This window comes from Phyllostomus hastatus, unplaced genomic scaffold, assembly GCF_019186645.2.
Source record: "Phyllostomus hastatus isolate PE091 unplaced genomic scaffold, TTU_PhHast_1.1 phas_scaffold_555, whole genome shotgun sequence".
In the NCBI taxonomy this organism is placed as follows: Eukaryota; Metazoa; Chordata; class Mammalia; order Chiroptera; family Phyllostomidae; genus Phyllostomus; species Phyllostomus hastatus.
Genome location: NW_025334036.1, coordinates 805,064 through 827,469, shown reverse-complemented (window position 1 = coordinate 827,469; position 22,406 = coordinate 805,064). Strand labels below are relative to the sequence as shown.

The following is a 22,406-nucleotide window of genomic DNA, read 5'->3' as shown; positions in this document are numbered from 1 at the left end:
GTGTCACCTCGCGACAGTACAGCTTGCTGGGCGTCCCTGGGCTTTTTGGTTCAGCAGGTCTGGGGTGGGTCCCAAGAATCTGTATTCCCAGCAAGTTCCCTGGTGACACTGCTGCTGGTCTGGGTCTGGGTCTGGTCAGGGCCCGTGCCTCAGGGGTGGATGGTGACCACCCTGATTGCAAGGTGGTGCTCAGCACTGCCCTCTGTGGGGCCGAGCAGGTACTCGCTGTGGCCCTGCGGTGAGGCCACAGCCTCCTCCGCACTGCCCAGCACGGCCCCGGCCCCTCCGAGTGACGGAGCTGGGGGGCCGGTCGATGTGGGGCTTGTGCTGCGTGGGGTTTGGAGATTTGGCGTGCTTTGGAGAAATCTCTGTAATTGTTTTAAAATTAATATATACTGATTATTTTTTGTTTTTATAAAGGGTATATATACTTTGAAGTAAAGGCAGTTGCTTGAAAATACCACCATGTTCACCTTCTTATGAATACTGTTTTAGATTGAAGTAATCAGAATTTTTGAGGAAAAAATAAAATGATGTTTATAAGAAAGGTGTTCATTATAAAGATCTAAGTAAAGTTATTTCACTCACAAAGGGGCAATTTACTGCAGTGGCACTGATTCCTTAGAGTCGGGGGAGGGGGGCAGAGTGGCGTCTGGCTCCCAGTCCACGTGGTCTGTGTCGGGGGCTGCTGTAAGGCACGCGCTGCAGGACCCCTGCCAGCCTGCGGGAGCCTCCAGTGAGGCCCGGCTCCGACTTCCCTGAATGCTTTCACCTCGCCGAGGCCGACTCCCTCCCTTTTGTGCAACTCCGTTTGTAGAGTTGTACTGACATTTCAGGGTAATTTGGCCGGTGGCATTTATGATTTTGATCTAGGCATTGTAAATAGGCATTTCTTTTTGTTTGGAAAACTGCCTGGAGTGACACAATGATTAGAGCTAAAGCCAAGTACCCAGTGCTCCCGTGACTGAGACGTCAGCACGCGGTGTGTCTGCTGTTGCGGACGAGGTTGCCTCGGGGTGTTCGGGAAGGTCCGAGGACTGCTCCCGAGCACAGGGGTGAGATCGTGATGCACGGGAGCACGGCTGGGGTGGGAGAGGTCAGGACACGGGGTTCCCCTGCTGTTTTGAGTTCTGTGATTCTGTTCGGAGGTGAAAAGTTTGTAAGCTTTGCTGCATGCGTTGTGTTTGTTAGCAAACTAAAGCTACTTCTGTAAGAAATATTGTGTTCTAGCATTTGCACCCACTCTGCAAACAAAAACATCCAACAGTGCTGGAAAAATAATTTTCTTAAAAGCATCAAACCGCTAAAAAGAAATTAAACAATGACCAGGTTAAAGAAAAAGCAAGGATTGTGAGAGCCGTGCTTATGACTGAATTCCCCGAGAGCATTTGCCAGCCTGGCAGGCGCGGGTTATGGTTTCCCAGCCGCATGAGGGACAAAACACGAGAAGCAGCCTGAGGGCTGCCCACGTGGGGGATCCACGGGAGGTGTTCCCTTCCCCAGACCCTGCCCTGACATCAGCACGGCCCTCTGGGCGAGGGGCGGAAGGGAGTGCGGAGCCCTAGCTCAGCCCTGGGGCAGCGTGTCACCTGTATTATCGCAAATGCTGAACTGAGTTTAAAGCGGTCCCTGATGGATGATGGTGTCCCTGGGGACCTGGCAGAAGCACATGCCAGTCCCCACTGGAAGAAGGCAGCTCTATCCGAGGCCTCCGGTAACACGTCCAGTCATTTTACAAGAACAAGTAGCCACAGTCAGAAAACAAGCGCAGAAGTGAAGGAGTCATTACAGGTAGGAGCAAGCAGGGACGAGAGCTGCAGGGCCTTGTAAATGTTAGTCACAGGTCCTAAAACTGTGCTGTTTATCTTTAAGGAAATTAAAGGTAAATTTAACCTGTCTGTAGTTATGGACCTAATAGTGGTACCCGCATCTGTGATTCAGAACCCCGCCCCCTGCTTACCGTTAGTAAGGCAGACAGAGTGCAGCCTGGAACTGGACTGCTGTACCTGAGGGGTTCGGAGTCTCTGGGCCCAGGTGTGGGAACATGGCACTTGGGGCGGGTGCAGCTGGTGACCCCGGAAGTGGTGGGCGACATTGTGGTAGAACTGGTAGGGAAGGAATGTGGGGGGCTGGGGGACTGCAGCCAAGCCCCGAGACCCGGGTTCCTGGCTTGGGGGGCTGTCCCAGCGGAGGGGCATCTGGGAGTGCGCCAGTCACTGCGCAGACGGCAGCTCGGCCCCCGTCGTCACCTGGGGGCAGCTCAGCCCCCGTCACTGCAAAGAGGGACGTGATCTTGACTTGCTCAGGCTCCCTGGTGCCTGACAGAAGCGCATGGAAAACCCACTCCGCAGGAAGCGAGCATCCAGCTAAGTCTCAAATTACTTCAACAAAATAATTTTCAAGTACACTGTCTGACCGAGAAATGTAATTAGGCATATAAAAGGGCAGGACAACACGGATTAAGAAAATCAGTAAAAGCAGACCAACAGGGTTTCCAGAACCACACTGATGAGCTTCAAGAATATAAGTACTCATTTTTTTTTAAAGTGATGGCATATTTGAAAGAAAACAGAAATTTGAGAACTAAACATTTCGCAATCAAAATTAAGAGAACAGTGTGTGAGACAATAGCAGGATAAGCCAGCTGGAGAGAGAATTAACGCGGGTGGGCTGAGCCACAGGAAGGGATCCAGAACGGGGGGAAGGGGGTCAGGTATGCAGTAACGGGTGGAAACTGAACTTTCGGTGGTGAGCACAGTGTAACAGACCGAGACGCTGAATGATAATGCTGTACGCCTGAAAGTTACATAATGTTGTAAATCAGTGTTACCTAGATTAAAAAAAGTTAGTAATAGAAATGAAAGAAATCAGACTGAAACATGAAGAAGATTGGAAGATACAGAAAAGATTGCACGAGGCATGTAGTACTGTATATAGTGAAAAGGGCTAGTTTCTGTGTAATGATTCAGAAGGAGAGGAGAGAAGGTGATAGGGCAGCAACAGTATTTGACGTGATTATCATTGAGAACTTTCCCACAGATTTAATGCCCACAGGTTTAAGCCCAATGAAACTCAAGCAGGGGAAGTAAAAAGAAATCTACACCTGCAGACATCATAGTGAAACTGGAAAAAATAAAATTACAAGCCAATCTCATTCATGAACTTGGATTCAAAATTCCTAAAGAAAATTCTGGCAAATCAAATCATGCAGTATATAAAAAGGATAATGTATCCCAACAAAATTGGATTTATTCAAGGTATTCAAGATTGGTTTAACATTGGAAAATCAATTATAGCTGCTTCTGTCATATTAAAAGAAGAGAAGAAAAAGCATACAGTCATCTCAAAAGGTGCCGCAAAGGCATTTGGTAAGTTCAGTATCAATTAATGGTAGTCAAGTAGGCATAGAGTGAAATTTTCTTAATCTGACAAATTGTATCTACAGGAAAATGGATAGTTAGCGTCAAAAAACTAATAAGTTTAACAAGGTTACTAGATACAAGGATAATAAGTAAAAATCAATTGTATTTATAATACCAAAATATTCAGTCTTTAGAAGTAAATCTGTCATGTTCACTAATTGGAAAACTCACTGTAGGAAATATTTCTTTTCTTCTCTTAAGTTGTAAGTTCAGTGTCATCCCAATTAAAATTCTTTCTTTTAAGATTTTATTTATTTTCACGGAAAGGGAAAGGGAGGGAGAATGAGAGGGAGGAAAACATTCATAGGTTGCCTCCAGCATCACCCCCCGCCCCAGTTGGGTGGGGACCTGGCCCGCAGTCTGGGCCTGTGCCCTGAGAACGCGTCAAGCCAGCGACCTTTCAGTCTGCAGGCCGGAGCTCAGTCCACGGAGCCACACCAGCCAGGGATCTTGTTTTTTTCTAGAGATCTCACATATTTATTATGGAGCCAGCCCACTAGGGCAGGAAAATATTAACAGTGGGGAAAAGTCATTTTCCCAATAATTTCTCAGTAAAACACGCCCAGTTGTCCAGATGGTCATCATCTCCTCGGTGACAGGGTGAGATGCCAGCCGCCCGGACACAGGCCCGGATGCGTGAGCGTCTCTGGTGCGCATCCTCCTCGACCCGGCCTGGCTGCTCTCCAGCGGCTCCTCCTGGAGTGGTGGTACCTGGTTTATGACCAGTTTTCATTCGAATCCTTTGGGCAAGGGGCTGGCTCTGCTCCGATTTCTTGGCCAGGAACCTCTTCATCCTGAAAGTCTCGTGAGGAGACATGGCAAAGAAGAGTCAGCCTCATGCACCGTGGTGGCAGAGAGAGTGAGAGAGAGAGAGAGAGAGCGCGCCCGATTAAAAAATTTCCATATTGTGAAAGTAAAGCTTTATTTCATGGAAGTGGAAATGGAGATTTTAAAATTAAAATATGGAATTTCAGTGAACCAGTAATGACCAAGAGACTGTTCAAAAAGAATAACGTGGGAGAAAGTGTCCCACCAGCCATCAGATTGATCACCAGGGTGCGGGAAGGAAGACACGAAGGTGGAGGGGAAGAGTGGAACACAACCGCGTCGTCAGCAGTCCTGTCCCGGTGTGCGTGCACGACGCGGGAGGCCCTTGTGTATGTGTGTGTGGGGAGAGGAGGCTCGCCAGGCATTAGGGGAAAGTGTGGTTTATTTTGTGAATGATACTATAATGATTGAATACCCTTATTTTTAGAAAATGAAATTTGACCTTACCTCATGTCATAAACCAAAAATCAATTCCAGATGGACCTAAATGTAAGAAGAAAAAACAAACTTTCAGAAGATAGCACAGAAAAGCATCTTGACTCTGAGGTTTTGCCCAGGCCAGAAAAGGATACAGAAGACATTTATCATAAAGGAAGTGTTGATAAATTTACATTAAGAGTAGGCACTTGTATTTATCAAAAGACACCAGAAAAAGGATAAAAAGACAAGAAACAGAGTGGGAGAAGATCTTGGGAACCCATGCAGAGGTGGTATCCAGAGTATTTAAGGAATTTCTACAATTTAATTAGCACAAAAAAAGAAGAAGAAGAAGAAGAAGAAGGAGAAGCAGCAGCAACCCAGTAGGAAAATGGTCATGTGAATAGGCATTCCAAAAGAAGAAATTCAGATAGCCAATAAGTAAATACAGAATCTGTTTAATAATCAGAAAAATTCAAATTGAAAACTCAGTGTGTGATACCATGATGTACCTACCAGGGTATTCTTTCAAACTCATGTTTTGGGTTTCTTCTGATAAATTTCCAGAATTAGAATTGCTGGGTCAGTCGGCATTTTTAATTTTTTGAGGCCACTCCAGACTGCTCTCCACAGTGGCTGCACCAGTCCGCATTCCCACCAACAGTGCAGAGGGTTCCCCTTTCTCCACATCCTTGCCAACACTTGTATTACATTTAAAAGTTGAAGTTAAAATGAAAATGTGTCTTCTCCAAAGACCCTTTTCTTCCAGAAATGTTTAATTATTTCAAACATGAGTTTCTGAAACATTCTGGTACATGCACAAGCACTTGCCTCATTCTTGCCATAACATTGAGTTTGGTCCAAGTGAGCATGACTTGTATCAGTATTTCATCAGCTCTTCTCGTTCCTCTGTGATGATCCACACTGCCTTGAAGTTTGGGTAGTAACGGAGTCCCAGAAGCATTCTGTGGATTATCAGGAACATGAGACATTTGTATGCTGTTCCTATAAGTAAACAGTTTAAGCAGATGGATTGGACATGGAGTTTTTCCAATTGCCTTTCATGACTTTTTAGAATCCTGCCAAATTTAAAGAGAGACTCAGCTGTGAATCTCTGGAGCCTGGGTAAGCAAACCACGTAGCTGGCTGCATTCATAATTTGAAATGAATTCAGAAATGTCCTGTCACATGACATGTGATAGCTTTCACACAGTTTGCCGTTGGTCTGACGTTTCCAAAATTCATCGTAGAAGATTCTGTGCAGATACTGTGGAAGGTAGGAAGTCTTCCTGACACACCATTCCCCCCAGCCCCCGCCAGTGTTTTGCCAACTAAAGTTTGTGGCTCTTCAACGCACGCCTAGACTCGGGGGAAGCGTCACTAACCCCCGAGGGCTTTCTCACCCTGCAGCGCCTGGCATTGCGGTCCGCTAGACACTCCCTGCGCACCGCACCTCGTGGTTTCATGTGCCCTCGCCCCTCTTATTTTCAGCCGGAACCCTTCAGAGGGACTGGGGAACCTCCAGTCTCAGGAGCCTCTTGTGTTTGTCCCCCTCACTTACGAAGCCCTCAGTTCCTGTAGTCGTTTCCCAGCAGCAGCTGACCCACGACTGTACGCGGTTGTGTGGCACCCGCATTCTGTCAGAAGGTGACAGGTGGGTCATATGGCCCGGAGTAAAATAAAAATGCTTTTCAAACCTTCTTTAGCTAGTTCGCATTAGAAGACTACCATAAGGAACGTGGAATTATCTATCTTAAGAATCTGACAGGTTTATATACGGCTTGTAATTTTTTAAGAAGACACAGAGAAGGAGAAGAGGTGGTTGTGTGTTGTGTTTCAGGCGATGGCTGCGGAGGTGTGTGCAGTTGCCCACACCCACCAAACCGAAGACCTGACGCTGTGCACTGTGTTACACGTTAACGATGCCTCAGTGATAGAGAAAAACCCAGTTAGTTAACAGTCATATCTAAATAGTGTGTATTATTTTACTCTGTTCTAAAGTGTTCTGACTTTTCCTAAATAATTTTGTTCTGCAATCACTCTAGAAAAACCCAGATATTCGCATTTGCTTAGAAATTATATACTGATCGTACAGGGTAGGGAGACAGCGGTCAAAAATTGTTTTTATTGTTTTATAGTTAAACATATTTAATAGAAATATTAAAATAATCATAAATGTGAACTCTTTTTTTAATATTCAGTTATCACACAGTATGTTCTATGAAGGTCTCTCTTAAGCTTTCCAATTTTTATTCTAATATTCCCTCTCAGTTGGTGCAGTGACTTTGTACTTCTGTCACTCAAATTATTTTTAGATCTGTTTATTTTGTCAATTTAAAATATGTGACCAGCAAATACTAAGAAAATGCATGTGAACTGCAAAATTAAGTTTTTATCATGCATGTTTCTAGGTGAGTTTCTAGTTATCTGCAGCAGGAAAAGGGCAGTCGGAAGATAAATTTGGCAGTGTTAATAGGCAAGCCCTCACCGGAGTATTTTTTTCTTGTTGCAGGCATTACTCTGCCACCAGTGAAGTCTCATTATTTCTAAGTGTCCTAATCAATAAGGTCATGAAAGATTGATTTCAGGAGGTGCCACTGTGTTTATGACAAGAAGCACATAGAGTCATTTATAGGAGTGGGCAGTAATTCTCCGGTGAACTAGCAGTTCAGGGACCAGCAAGCCCATCTGCCCTGTCTGCGGGCACTGAGGAGGATCTCGGTGGTGTCCATCACGGCAGGGACGAGGCTAATATTGCTAATTGAATTTCCCCAAAGAAGCAAAACTACCCCATCATGGCGGCAGGGGCAGGGCAGAAGGCGCAGACCCGTGCCCGTGTCCAGTGCGTGTGCGCTGGCTGCACCGGCTGCACTGGCCGGTGGCCTGGGAGACAGACGGTTGGCCGCTGCAGCTCCTCTTCAGTCCGACTTTCAGCATCGCAGCTACCAGTTGTGTGTGTGTGTGTGCGTGTGTGTGTGTGCCAGTTTATCGCTAGTTCCAGTAAACTAGAACTAAAAACCTGAAACGCTTCAGTCCCAGTAGAGGAAGGTGGTGTGGGCGCGGTTGGAGGGGCACGCAGTGCTCTCTCTCACGGGAGGGCTGCGGTTCAGGGGGCTGACCCTCTGTCCGGGGGACTTCAGGGTTACAGAGTCCTTTTTAAAGAAAAAAAACCTTTATTACTGGAATACATGCCCCTTGTTAACAATAAATTTAAACAACATAGAAATATTTACTAGAATAAGTGAGAGTCCCCTCGTTTTTCCCTGCCCGGTCTCTCTCCTCAAACACAGCAGCTGGAAGTCAGTCCTCTGGCTTTCTCCGCGCCCCCCCCCAGTTGTTTCACTTCTCTCACACCTAATTGGCCGGCAGTTTTGTGTAGCAGTTGCCCTTTTTGAATCTTTCCAAAGCGTTCAACTTAACCGAAACTTTTTATGTCAGTAGTCTGCTTGTCATTCACTTAAATTACGTATCGTAGTGAAGAGTCAGTTGGCAGATCCTTGTTTGGGAAGAGAGAGAGCCCATTCACCGCGGCACCGAGAGCCGGAAGCAAGAGCGTTCGCTGTGGGGCGGGCGGCGGTCTCCGTGGGCGAGGAGGAGGAAACGCTGGCGTCCCTGGGCCGTGCCCGTGGCTGCGCCTCCGAGCTCTGGTGCTGACGGAGCGGCCCCATGCTGAGCCGAGGCCTGTGCCCGCCTGTGGTTTGCAGGCGTCTGCACTCGTCCTCGCCAGCACTGCGCGTTGTTGATCTGCAGCGAGTGCAGTTTAAAGCTGGGAAATGTTTGTCAGTGATCAGCAGCGTCCAAACCCTAGAGTTTACTGAGCATCTGTCTACCCTTGTAGCGCTTGGTGATGTTGTCCTGTAACTCACTGCAGGAACTCTGTGATATTACCTAACGTGGTCCTCCTCTTAAGAATAAAGACATCGAGACACAGAGAGATTGACTGACTTGGCTGAGGTCGCACCGTAAGTGGCAAAGCCAAGATTCCAAAGTATTTTTAGGAGGCTTTTATTCGACGTAGTAAGTTTAGTGCATAAGTGAGCTCATCAGTGTTTTAATGTCATCAATTTCCAACAATAAGTTGAAACTTTCTGGCAAAATATAAGAGTAGTGCCTGTAGTATACGAAATGTATTTTTCTTTCGTGATTTACACTTTCAGAATAGTTTGTAAAATTTATTCAGCACGGTACTCTCCTATTTTTACAAATAACTGGAAGAGGCAGACCGGTCCGTCTGTGGTAACAAAGGTGAAGTCCATTTCTGTCGGCCTGCCGAGTGTGTCTGCTCTGGCGTGTTTTCGTAGCACAAGTTAAGACCTGCATTTCTCTTTACGTTGAGTTGTAACTTTTTTTTACAGGTAGTTTCCAAACATAAATGAGGGAGACAGATACACACACACATCAACTTTCTGCGCCACAGTTTCTGAGAGTGTGATGAGTGCTGACACTCCTGGTTATGAGTTATCTTGAACTTGTACATGCCCTATCTGCAAAATGGTATTTTTGGCGTGGCACTTCCAACAGCAGAAAAGCTATTCTTTACCCTGTGCTCTTAAATTTTTCCTAGACTGGAAAATACTAGTAAAGGGCAGACTTTGTGGAATAAAAATGATGCACAGGTCTTGCTGAGTATTTATATGAGGATCTCTCTAGGACACGTTTTTTTAGAAGTAGAATTACAAAACGAGTGTGGCACCCATCCTTTTGTGAGGTGCTCTTCTGTCCTTGTCTTTTGAGGTGCTCAGCTTTGAGGGTGACGTGCTGTTCGCCTGAGCCTATTCAGGGGCAGGGCTGCGGTCCCCTGGACTGCAGACCCCAGCCGAGCCAGGAAAGGAAGGTTGGAGGGAAGGGCTGCAGCAGGGAAGACACAGCAGATGCTGGCCTTTCGGACTAGACGTGCCCACGGCAAAATAAAAGATTGGAAATTCCGTGATTAAAAGACCCGACTGCGTGCCCTGTGCCCTGGAAGGCTTCCTGAGCAGATGGTGGCCCCTCCCCTGTGTCCCGTGACCTCAGAACAGTCAGGGAGTTTTAGAAAGTCAATATGGCTGACTGGGTGATCCTGTCTTTTTAGTAGTGCTGTACATTTTTTTTTATCATACAAATTTAAAAAGATGCTTTGGACCAGCACCGACTCACTAACTAAAACCTCCGCCACTGATGTTGAGCCAGGGTTGAGAATCTTTGTTACCAGAATAAAATCATTTGCTTGTTTGTCTTCCCATCGGACTGGGGAGTCTTTAGGGATCCCTGCGCGCCTGTGTCCCTAGCAGCTAGCCCAGAGTCCGACATGTTACAGGTACTCAATAAAGACTCACTAAAGAAACCACAAAATTAGTGGATGGATGAGATTTCAGTGAACTAGGAGAAGGATAAAAAATAAGCCACTGGAGCTTGCATCTATGGAAGGTTTTTATGAAAAGGTCTGAGATACACTGTTTCAGTGTCGTGGAGAATGAGAACTAGGCCACGGTGCACAGTTTCATAGACTGTGCTTTAGGAAGACTTCCTCACCCGTGGAGATTACTGAGCTGTATCAAAACACAGATGCTGTGTGAAGGGTGTGGGCTTCCTTACATAAGGTGGCAGCCAGACATTTCACCGGCACTGGAGAGTTAAGCCAACGCGATATAGTCTTTTGGGGCCAGGACAGAGTTGGTGCAAAAGTTAGAATAATTCTGTCCCAGAGCAAACCAGCTGAGACTATAAAGTATTTACATGAGGCAGTTCTGGTCTGTTCCGGGTCGCAGGTGCAGACGCGAGCATCCTGGCTGGTGGCAGTGCCAACGACAGGGCAGAAGGAGGGCAGAGCTCCAGGGCTGTCTCCCCGGGAGGCGGAGCAGGTGCACGCTGGGCCAGGAAGCTGGGCCGGTGCGAGGCTGTGGCTGACGAGTGTTGCCGCGCTTTCTCTTTCCTGGTGTTGGGTGTGTTCGGGGGCAGGCCTGCTGGTTGAAAGACGCTGTGGAGGGCTTAACGTACAGCTCACGTTCCGTGAAAAACAGCACTGACCTAACTACCCAGTGGGGAGAACTATGCGAGGTACACAAATTCATGCTTTCGTCTTTGGTTTTATAATTGCATGTTTTACAAAATGAATCCAGTGGTTTTGACTGTGATGGTACAGCATGAATGAAGCTAGGTCGGTTTTTATTTTAGCTGATAGTGTACAAGGTAACATACATAGATTCTTTTGTTTCCATTTGTACAGTAGAACTGTCTCCCTTCTCCGACCTTTAGGAAAGGTCTTTGCCGTGCATTTCCATACTCAAAACGTCGGCAGAGTGACTCAGTGTCGGTCATGGTAGCTTCCGCAGAGACAGCGAAGACTTCAGTTTCTCACGCAGGGCAGTGCGAATTGCCTTACATAAAATGTACAAAATAATGGGATTGATCTTTACTGTGGAAGCCAAGTCCTTGATTTTGGACTCTGATCTAACATATTTGTTAATGTGTCTCAAAGTGACCTCCCTCCCATTTCGTAAACACTCCTTTACACGTTTAGAGATTTAAAAAAAATGGACGTATCTGCCCTCCGTGTTACCTGTTACCGTTAAGCCGTCCGTGCGTGAGGCCCAGGAGCACAGGTGTGGGAACCAGGACCAGTCACAGGTGTCACCAACATTCAGCCGGCAGTGTTCTAACCTAGTAATGTATAAATATAAAAATAACGTAACTGTATGATTTATAATTACGAAATAATAGAGTGTGGTTGAGTGCCATCTTCATTGAACATAGGTCCCAGTCGTCCACAGGCCTGGGCCGGGTGAACGGCCCCGAGCTGGGTCTGCACCCCTTCCCCGGGGGGCCGTGCCGAGAGACAGGGACCGTTCTGCCCCGTGGCTCTGAGGACGTGAAGGAACGGATCTATCGAACTTTATAGAAATTAGAGTCATGAATTTCATTCCACTCTCTGCCACTTAAAATCATTGAAAAACCAGGAGTTAAGGTTTGCAGATTTAAAGATTCTGCTCCAATTAAAAACTCTCCTTTGGACTGAAGAGAAAATTTTACCCTTTTCCTGCAAGTTTCTAATTCTTTTGTCCCTCATTTACTTATTCCTGCCTCAGCTGAGTTGCAACAGTGTCTTTGGTGCACATGTTGTGAAGACCGATGACAAACAACACTCGTGACCTCCCAGAGCTGCTCCCTTGGTGACCACTAATGGTTTATCCAGTGTCAAACAAGATCTTTGTTTTCTTGATTTTAGATAAATTTGCAGCCCACTGCCTCACCAGTCATGATGTCAGTTGTTTACATTTCAGCAAAATGTTTGTCGTAGCTTTCAAATACAGGGGAACTGTAGACAGACGGTATTTATCACGCTGTAGAGACTGTCAGAAGTGGTTGGACTCAGCGTAGCTGAGCCGAGCTCCCCGTTTATATTTTAATCTGCAGAGTGTCAGGCCTGCTCACGGCAGTGACCACTGGCAGCACGGGAAGATGGATAGATAGCGCAGAACTCTCACACTGGTTGCCGCGGATTGCTCTCAGTGCGTCTTTTCAAAAAAAAAAAAACAACGTGTTTCACACGCGATGGCTGAAGGGCGGCGAGAAGGCCCTCCAGCCCTGGAAGTGACGGCATTTCTCTCCCACGAGGGAGGTGTGGGCACCCGGGGCGGGTGGGGAACGTGTCTCCCGGTCAGGCCGGGAGAGCGTGCGGACAGGTAGGCGGAGGAGTTCTCAGAGGGCAGGAGGGCCCCACCCCGTGGTCGCGTCCACCCTGAGAGCAGGGAGAGCCCGGTCCACAGGTCCAGGGCTTCACTGAGCAGGAAGGGACGAGGGGGAGTGTGTACACCAGTTCAGTGTTGCTTAAATACGTGCATACCTGGGTAGGCGCTGCCTGAGTGTTGAGTTACGTAATTCGGGGACCCAACCTGCCTGCTCGGGAGCCCCAGCACTCGTGGCCCCCGGCCCCCGCAAGGGCGTCCGCGCTCGTGGGTTCATCCTGCCGGGGCTGCCGTCCTTCCTGCGTTACCTGGGATCTCGCGTCTTTCGTAGCCCCCGGTTCCTCCGCTTATCTGTGTCTGCTCCTTTCCTCGAGATGCGTTTCCTTTGGACAACCTGGGGCTGATTCCGTCCTCGATGCCCTGGAGAGAGCGGCGAGGGGCGTGGGCCCTGGGGAGACTCCCTGGACGGGAGTGAGTGAGTGAGTGAGAGGTGAATGGACGGCTGGAAAGCCGGCGTCAGCCCGCACAGCTGGGAGCGAAAAGGCAGGGCGGACGGAGGAACGTGAGGAATGGGGGATCCTGGGGCAGGTGGGGAGGGGGAGCAGCTTGGGGGACAGCACTGAGGCGGAGCACGCCCAGACGCAGAGCCGGAGGTCCGACCGAAGGGCTGGGAGGAGGGTGAGAACCAGAGAACGGAGACGGAGGGTTCCCTGCACTTGTCAGATGTGATAAACAAGCCGCGTGTGCAGCTGGACCGTTTTCCCGGCACTGGTAACTGCTCTGCTGAGGCGTGACGCACGCAACGCGCCGTCTGCCCTTTCGGCGTGCGCGGCGCCATGTTTCTCCGTGACGGACTCACGGGGGCGCGCGGCCCTCCCTGCCAGCACCTGCACGGCGGCCCCCGCCCCGCACAGAGACTCCACCCCTGGTCTTCACTCCCCCGCCCCCCCCCCCCGGCCCCCGCCCCCGGGCATTCTGTTAGCATTTGCACCTGTTACGGAAGCGCTTGTTTCCTGCCCATCCTGGTGAGAGAATCCCGGGTTCACACCCTTTGTGTGTTTCCTCCACTTACTCCCCCGACAGCCCGGGCTTTCACGTCGTGCTGCAACTCCATGTGCTCACGTGAGCACCAAGCTCAATTATGTGAAGTGATCGTTTCACTCGCTCCCCTTCCAAGTGTAACAGTTAGAAGTCAGCGTCTTGTTTGAAGAGCAGCCACCGCTCCGTTGACGGAGTGGAGACCCGCTGAAGGGCTCACTGCCCGGGAGCGAGCTGTGGGGCTCTGCGGGGTCGCAGACGGGCCTCACCCCAGACTCACACGGGGGGCGGCGGGGGTGGTGCGGGCAGCGGCCCTGGGCGTCTCCGCCTCTTACAGTGCGGACAGTGTGTGTTCGGGTCACGCGTCCTGACCTGGACGGTTCTTTCTCATGGGTGTAGGCAACTCCAAGAAAATGGAGTGTTATCCACAAAGCATTTGGAATTTCTCAGAACGGGAAAGTCCTTGTGAATGGCCAGTTATGTCAGACACTCTCACGGTTCATGTGCATGTAAATCCCTGGTCAGAAAGACACGAAATGATCTTTTCGTCTGTGTAATTGACACGGGGCTGTGGCTGACACAGAGAACTTTCTGAAGTAAAATCTCTGCAGGTGAGTGGGAAACTGCATACGCAGTGTGTGTGTGAGTGGTGCGTGTGAGTGGCGCGTGTGTAGGTACGTGTGTAACACAGTCAGGGCAGCGACCTGCAGACCAGCAGGTGGGCTTGTGTCTGGGCCGCCTCTGACTGCTTTCGTTTGAGGGCTTTTAGAACCTTCTGCTGGGCCGAGGAAGAGATTTTTTTAACTTCTTACCTAATTCAGACAAGGCTCAGGTGAATCGGTGATGTTTCCACCTCTGAGACGTTGACGCTCTGCTGAAGTTGTGTATCGTTTGTGTGTTCTCGTGATGCCCGATGTCACACCAGGGGCGTGGGTGATTGCGGAAGTGTCGCTGTGAGGGGTTGACTCCTCTTACCACTTTGGTTTATTAAGTAATAGAAGTTACTCTTATAGTTTGGCTCACTTAAATTCAATAAGGGTAGTTTCAGAGCTCCGTTCTGATCAGAGCGTTCACCCGTGAGGACTGGGCAGTGTGTCGAGGTCTTACTGGTGCGGGGCTTGCAGCCCTTCCGTCTTGTGGGTGGGAAGCGAGCGCCCCGCAGCAGCAGAAGCCGGACTGTGACCCCCGCGGAGGTGTGGCCACGTCCGTGTTGCCTGTCCCCGGCACCTAACGCAGCACGGCGGTCGCTCGATGAAGGCTGAGTACACGAACGACAGTGTAAAGCAGTAAGACAGAGCGCCCCAAACTCCTGGGTGATTGACGGCGTGGGCGGCATCCAGGCAGGACACCAGCAACTGCTCCAGGTGACGGCAGAGAGGAGGCATTTGCAGTCAGGATTCTGTTACAGAATTAACGGACGGGCTGCAGGAGGAGGTGGTGGTGTCCGGGGAGCAGTCTCTGCGGGTCTGCCCCAGAGCCGGGCAGCGGGAGAGGGGACGAGTCCCGTCCAGACCTGGAGCCACGCCGACCACGGGCGGTGCTGGCCGCTGAGTCCGCCTCTGCAGAAAGCACATTCCCACCCAGCCGTGGCCTGTGCGTGTCTGTGCGTTGTCGTCAGGCGTGAGGAGCTGGCGCCATGTTCACAGGGCAGAGCGGTGCGCGCGGAACGCAGCTCCCCTGGACCGCCTGCGCCCGCCGGGCGCTCCCCACTCCCGGACCTACAGTCCTCTGAGTTACTCCCTTGTAGGCTGGCAGGTGTTTTTACTGGCACAGAAACATGCATCTATTAATCCAACAAAAGTACCTACTCAGGGCCGGGCACTATTCCAGATACTAGGAGCATAAAATAATTTTTACTCTGCAGCTTGTATAAATAACTTTATCTCTTTTATACTCACATCTTCATGTAAATATGTTTAAATCAACAATATGGTGTTTAACCTTGTATAGGAAATTCTGATTTCACAGTTTTGACCTGCCGGTTAACCTTGAAATCACCCTCATTCTTCCTGTCAAGTTGTATTTTTTTAAAGATTTTATTTATTTATTTTTAGAGAGAGGGGAAGGGAGGGAGAAAGAGAGGGAGAGAAACATCAGTATGTGGTTGCCTCTCACACGCCCCCTACTGGGGACCTGGCCCGCAACCCAGGCACGTGCCCTGACCGGGACTTGAACTGCTGACCCTTTGGTTCGCAGGCTGGCACACAATCCACTGAGCCACACCAGCCAGGGTTCAAGTTGTATTCTTAAACAAACAAACAAACAAAAACAACTCAGATCCACTGGCTGGCAGTGCCATGCCCAGGCCCATCTGGTGACTCTTTTTTGGCAGATTAGAGGAAAGGGGGACTTGTCAGAACTTGGTGCACTTAATGAAATGCACATTCTGAGAGGAGAGACCCACGTATGTGGGTAGCTGGTGGCTTACGGAGCTCAAACATGCACTGCCTCTGAGTGTCTGGGAGCCGGCTGGGCTTGGGAATCGGGAGCACGGGGGAGTCGTGATTGATTCTGGTCCCCTCTGTGAAACCACTGCGTTCCCACCGTTCCGCACTCCGTGCTGTCGCTCTGCGGCTGTTCAGAGGAGCAGCACCCAACCGGCATGTGCAGGTCCTTTCGAGAACAGAGGCTCCGGTGCGGCGATGCCACGGGAGTCCTCTCAGGTTCAGACTGGGGAGAGCGGAAAGTTGGCTTTTTGTTCTGAATGCATGGCCATCAATGTACGACCTCCGCTGGAAGGAAAACTGCCTTCCCTAGGAAAGCGTCTTCTGTTTCTTCCTCCCTCTCCTCCTTTGTGTTTTACTCCTTGATCTCGTCCGAGGAGTGGATAGCATTGAACGGTGATGGCCACTTAATGACAAACGCAGTAAAATCTCCCCGATTTTCAGTCTTATACACAAATGCTCGATCTGAACCGCTGTTCCGTTCACCAGGGTTGGGTGTGAAGAAGCTAAGGTAGTGGCAGGAGGTGTTTCCCGGCTGGCGTTGCGAGAGGCCAGAGGCAGGCAGAGGGTGCTCGCTCCCTCCTGTCCGGCAGGAGCCGGTGGCTCCGGTGCTGCGGCGTCCTCCGGAGGCAGTGTCTGCGCCGGAGCTGGAAGCACAGCCTGCAGGGGTCGCTGACGCTCAGGGAGGAGGGCGTTTCGGAAGGCTGCCCTTGCCGAGCAGGTCCTGGGGCCCGGAGGGACTGGACATGTGGCCGGGAACCGCCCTCGGGTCACCAGGACTCGCGCTCACCTGGCCCACCCCTGCTGCCGTGGGCCGGGCCTTCCTGCTCCCTGGCATGCTCCTCCTGTTTCAGCCCCACAGACTCCAGTTAGCTCTCGTCATGCATTCCCCAAGTCCGGGCTATTTCAAGAGTTTTTCTTTTCCTTTTGGTCGCTAGTGAATGCTAATGTCAGAGCTCGGGATGCCCCCTCGGATGCTGAAAGTTACGGCACCCTGTCTTCAAAACAGTACTGAGCTGCACGCCACGCAGTGTTCCAGAGCTGACCCTGGACCAGGAAAGGGACTTCGGGGGGAAACTGGGGAAATCCGGGGAGAGGCTGCAGTTTGGTCAGTAGTTTTGCTCCAGTGTGATGACGTCTCAGGTTGGTTAAACACATCGTGGTTGTGTGAGACGTTACCACGAAGGAAAGCTGAGCGAAGCCTGCAGGAACTCCAGCACATCGGAGAGCACTTCAAAGTGAGGTTTTCTGTGAGTGTTTCGCAGAGTGTCCAGTCTAAGCTTTTGCGGAATTGGGGTGTTCAGTGACGGGCGTGCCAAGAGTCCAGCGTGTTTCTCCAGCGCACACGGGGTTGTCCCGCAGCACGCGTGTGCGGGTGGACCGCGTCCTCAGAAGCAGACACTCACCAGCTGAGAAACACAAGCCTGGAACCGAGTCCCCGGGGGCTGGTTCTCTTCCCTGCGGGGGGACAACCAGCTCCCCTCGGGGCTGGCCTCAGGGCTGGCAGCCACCAGCCGCCTGGGGCGGCCACGTGGCCAGCCCCTCGAATACCGCTCCGCCCCCCAGGATGGCACTTTGAGGAACAGTGGAGTGTAGGTTCCTGCTTCCTTCGTAAGTTTCTTCTCACTGCATACCACTGCACTCCCCCTCCCCCCTTGAGGACAGAAGGGGTCGGGTCGCCACTGCCCTTGAGAATTGGGCCCGAGGCCTTCAGGTCTCTGTCCGCCTCTGCTGGCCGGCCCCCTGCAGGGAGCCGAAGACCGGGGCCTGGACTTCTGAGGCTCACGGGCGTTTCTACGCCTCTCTCTCCTCTTGCGCGTTCCTGGGTCTTCTCTCCTCTTAAGAGAACTCCTGGTGTTAGAACCCGCAGAAAACGGGCTGCACTTCCATCCTTTGATTCAGCAACTACTTATTGAATGCCTCGTTTTTGCTCGGCCCTGTGTGGAAACACAATCCCAGCTGCCGGAGCACCCACACAGGCTGCTTTGTAAACGTGAACGGGTAATCCGTGCGGTGTGGGTTGTGATTAGCTGATAGAGAAATCCGTCGGGAACTGGACTCGTGGCGGTGGCGAGGGAGCGGTGCTGCAGGAACCCTGTGGTCGTCCCTGGTGGGAAGAGCCTCTGGGCTGGACGGTCCTGCCCCGGAGCCCCTGGGCCCGAGGGCGTCTGTCCATGGTGCTGCCGTGCGTCCACAGCGCGGACTTGCCCAGAGTGGATTCTACTGGGTCTCCTTGTCCCGAGGTGGTTTTGCTCCCCAACTTGAAAACATGCAGGACACTGGCGATGCCGGAACAAGTGGGGAAGGGGAATTGCCGTGGGAGACCCCTCTAGTCTGCCCTCGCCCAGCAGCGGGCCAGCAAGGGGGAAGGGGACAGACAGAGGAGCCCAGGAACCTCCTAGGCGGGTTTTTTGTCTTTCACTTGGATGGAAACCATCCTTGTTACAGCCGTGGTGCCCTGAGGAGCTGTCGCAGGCTCCACCCACTAAGCGCACACGCAGCTCCAGGTGCAGCCTCCCTGGACCACCGTCTCTGTCTCTGTCTCTGTCTCTCTCCCTCTGACTTGGTGCCGGGCTGGGCTGGGCCTGCCGCTGCACAGCTCTGCGGGGCCCGGGGACGAGGGAGACGGAAGTGAGTTTGCTGTGAGCTCTGCCGCACTGCAGGCACGAACTCTGTGTGCACACTCCGGGGTCTCTGTCGGAGAAGGGCGAAGGAGAAGAGACCGGAGCACTTAGGTCTCTCGTCCTGCAGCCCCGCCCCCGCCCCCCCACCCCCTCTCAGTCCAGACAGGCCCAGAGGGCACAGTGCAGGTCCCCCAGGGGTGCCTGCCCAGCACGCCCTGTCCTGATTCGCATCACAAAGGAATTGTCCTGACCCCTTGAGAATGCCTTTCCAGCCTCCCTCAGCCCCAGTGACCTTCTTACCTTTGCCTCCAAACAGGGCGGGGTGGGGGGTGCTTTTTAGTCGTTTGGGCACCGCGTTCCCACAGATTTGCAGTTTTCTCGCGATGGTCTTCACCCCAGAACCTGAGTCCCTTCCAGCGCGAGCGTCTACAGCTTGCAGGCTGCGCCAAGACGTTTGCGTGGGACCTGGCGGTGCGCAGCAGGCCTGGCAGGGGCAAGTTGCACCGCAGAACGAGGTGCGTCAGCCCGTTGTGCTGCTGCTGCTTCCTCTAAGCAAACAACTGGTGGAGACGGGAGATTTGTGCACGAGGTGACCTTTAAGTGTCAGGGAAGTTTTCCACACGGGAAAACCAAACCACCACAAAAAAATGCACTCTCGGATCTTCCCATCTCTGTACATGAGGCTGGCGGGTTCTGAAGTTGAGAACTTGCTAAAACCTACTCGTGTTACCTCTAAACAGGTCTTAAGGCACCGCCAGAGGCTCAGCCCAGAGCTCGCCCTCCTGCTAATGAGCCCACAGACAGAGCCCCCAGCTGCCACCTCTGCCTCAGCGGCTCGGGGGGCCTTCCTCCCTGGTCACAAAGACAGTGATTGCTGTCTGTGGAGAAGTCAAGCACAAAGGCCGCCAGCCTTTGCGGGCCGCCGCAGAGTAACAGCTGCCTCCCTTTGGGTTGGGAGAGGTAACAACAGTTACTCTGGTTAATAACGGAATGGCTTCCCAGGCCGTGTAATTCAGACGGAAGCTGTCGCTCTGTGCTGGCCTTTGGCTGAGCCGGGTTACGGGGGCAGAGCTGCCGACCCTGCCTGCCTGCCAGTTGTGGGTCTCACAGGGTCGGAGGGCGCGCGGGGGGGGGGGGGGGAGCTGCACGGCGTTCTGCCAGGCACAGGCGTGAGGCCACACGTTTTGTCGCTAGAGGTGCTGTTCCCTCACTCAGAGAATAACGATAAAGCTCTCTATGGAAGTTCCGATTCCACAAACCTGAGTGAACGCAGAGTGTTTGGAAAGGGGGTCAAGAGGGAAAGGAAAGCTGCTCTTTCTGGGTGAGGTATTTCCTCTCATCGAGCAAGGTGTGCCTGCCCTGTGCCTGCCCTGTGCCTGCCCTGTGCCTGCCCGTGTCCACAGGGCGGTGTGGCTTTCCGGTGCGGTGCGCCGGCACAGGCAGGTCAGGACAGAGTAGGGAGGAGCGGGTAGGGCCTCGAGACATGCACGGTTAGAGGCAGAGCTTTTGCCTTGGGTTGAGAGGGTCGGGAAGAGCTTCCTGGAAGCGTGGCCTTCGGGGTCTCACGTGACTGAGGTCCACTGAGCCGGAAGAGTGGACACTGTGGGCAGCACTGCGATCCTGTATCTGCAGACATGAAAGGAAGGCCAGGGCATCCAGTGCCTTTCACAGTCAGGGCACCCTGCACCTGTGGGAAGGGGGGGGTGGACGGTGCGGGGGCAGGTGGCCAAGCTTTCCTGACGGGAGTCGTCGTCCCGGGTGTTCTGGGTGCCGCCACTCGTCCGGCTGCGCACTGGGGGGGTGTGCCGTTCTCTCCGTGTGTGTTATAGGCGGACACACGGGTTACTTTCTGGTGTGTCGATGTCCCAGCGTAAGAAGAAGTAACGATAACAGCATTGCGGTTTTAAACAGATTGCTGAATCCATCTGGGTGTTTCGTTGTTCTGATAGCCAGTTTTATTGCCAAGAAACTTTTTTCAGTAATAAAATAGATTATTAGTTTTTAGTCCTGAAAGTGTGAGTTCCTGTATGGGATTCACAGTGAACGTGTCATAGTCTCAACTGTATTGCACTGGGCACAAAGGGAGCAATGGAGTGACTGGGGCGTTACAGTGCCGCACCCCGGCTGCGTCCTGCACGGAGGCCCGGGAGCCCGTCCTATCCTGCAGCGCCGTCCTGAGCCCGTGAGAGCCCTGAGGTGGACGTGTTGGACAGAGCCTGGCCAGAACCCCCATCTCCCCCCAAGATCACTTCGCTGCTCCCCAGAGACTCGAAGGCTTGGTGGGCGTAGGCACCGTTGGGGGAATTGTAAGGCGCCGTTGCAGCGGAGGGTTTGTGTGTGAGTCGGCCCGGGCGCCCTGTCGAAGGACCGCAGCCTGAGCGCCGCACGCAGTAGGACTTCATTTCTCACAGGCCTGCAGGCTGCACGTCCGAAGCGCAGGGGGCAGCAGCTTCGCTCCCCCCCCCGCCCCGAGCGTCTGCTGGGTGCGTAAGCGGCCGCCTTCTCTGCGCACCAGCCTCCCTGGTGTCTCCCTGCCCCTGTGAGAGCACCAGGTCGGGTGGATCGGGACCCACCCAGCACTCTCATTTTAAATAAACCGCCTCTTTGACGACTTCATCCTCAGATGCACTTGCATTCTGAGGGACTAAGGGTTAGGACTCCAACGTAAGAATTTGGGAGGGGGACACAGTTCAGCCCCTAAGAGGCTGCTGTGCTGCTTTGCACGTATGTGAGGCACTGACACTCTGCACCCCTAAACCTGGCTACAGTGCACCCCAGAACCACGCTTGCCTTCCGCATGTCAGAGGGATGCAACAAACCTGGGGAAATTTTGTCCCACAGGAACTGTAAACAGTTCAGAAAATGGGCAGAGATAACCAGAGGTCGAGGTCGAAAATGGTGTAATATTCTTCCTAAAATAACGGAAGTGGTAAAAGAGTAAAAGGTCTCACTGAATGGTTAGTATTATATCTCCAAAGGGAAATCCTAGGAGAGGAAGTCTTCGTGGAAGTCCATTTGTCTTGTTAGGTCGTAATGAACATCACAAAATGATCCCGTTTCTCAAAGTGTGGCTAAAAACCTGTGTTTAAAATGCTGTCTCCGTCCGCTTGTTGGTCTCACCCACCCTCACGCTTGCGGCTTCCCGGGGGCCCGCAGCCGTGTCCCCCATGCTCACCACTCGGACCTGCGGTTCCCAGGAAGCCTCCCTGGGTACTCACAGGGTAATGGAACCCGCAGAATGGGCCGCACGGCAACTCGATAGTTCATTCGGTTATGGCTTTATGCTTGGGAAATGGAGCTAACTTCTGTGTGTATTTTTTTTTTCCAGAACGTGGCCGATCAGATCGCATTTCAGGTTGCAGGTGGACTGACAGCCCTCGAACACGTCCTTCAGGGAGCAGTCCCAGCCGCAAACGCCAACACAGTTTCACGGATTCCTCCTAAGTACGTACGGCCTTTTAGCCTGTCTTTCGTGTTTCACTCACGGATAATTGCTGCCCTGGTTTCCATATGGGAGGCCACAAGAAAGCTGCATGTGTGTTCAGGCTTGAACAGCAGAAGCTGACACTCCCCCCGTCGGGGAGAAGGTCCCTGAGAGCAAGTCCCTGATGCGGGGTGTAAGTGCGTGCCCTCACTTACAAAACTGAAACTGAGCCCCAGAAGCCTTAGGAAGGAAGTCTCTTTGGTCTGCAGCGTTCTCTAGCCCTAAATCAAGAGGAATTGATAAACTCCGGGGTAGTTCTGAGGGCTCACAGAAGGGGACCACCAAGGAACAGCGGTAGGAGGAAGCTCACTTTCTGTGCTGTGTATGGGACAGAGGTGAGTGGGCCTGGCACGAGGGCCTGAGTGTGCAGCGGCAGCCCCTCACTCACGTGCAGGAAGGGCCCTCGGGGGCCAAGACCGCCGTCGGCCCAGTCCCAGCCGAGTAGCCGGGCCTTTCCCTGCAAAGTGCTCTTTGTCACCAGGTAA

The 22,406-nt window shown here is 51.9% G+C and overlaps 1 protein-coding gene across 3 annotated transcripts in view; it reads left to right on the top strand.

The window, feature by feature from the left end:
* Nucleotides 1–22,406, top strand: part of SCAPER (S-phase cyclin A associated protein in the ER) — a 143,368-nt gene that overhangs the window by 60,921 nt on the left and 60,041 nt on the right. For all 3 annotated transcript variants that reach the window (XM_045824868.1, XM_045824867.1, XM_045824870.1), the window contains exon 24: nt 21,766–21,881. In XM_045824868.1, the coding sequence (XP_045680824.1) occupies nt 21,766–21,881 (116 nt within the window). The remainder of the gene's footprint in view (nt 1–21,765; nt 21,882–22,406) is intronic.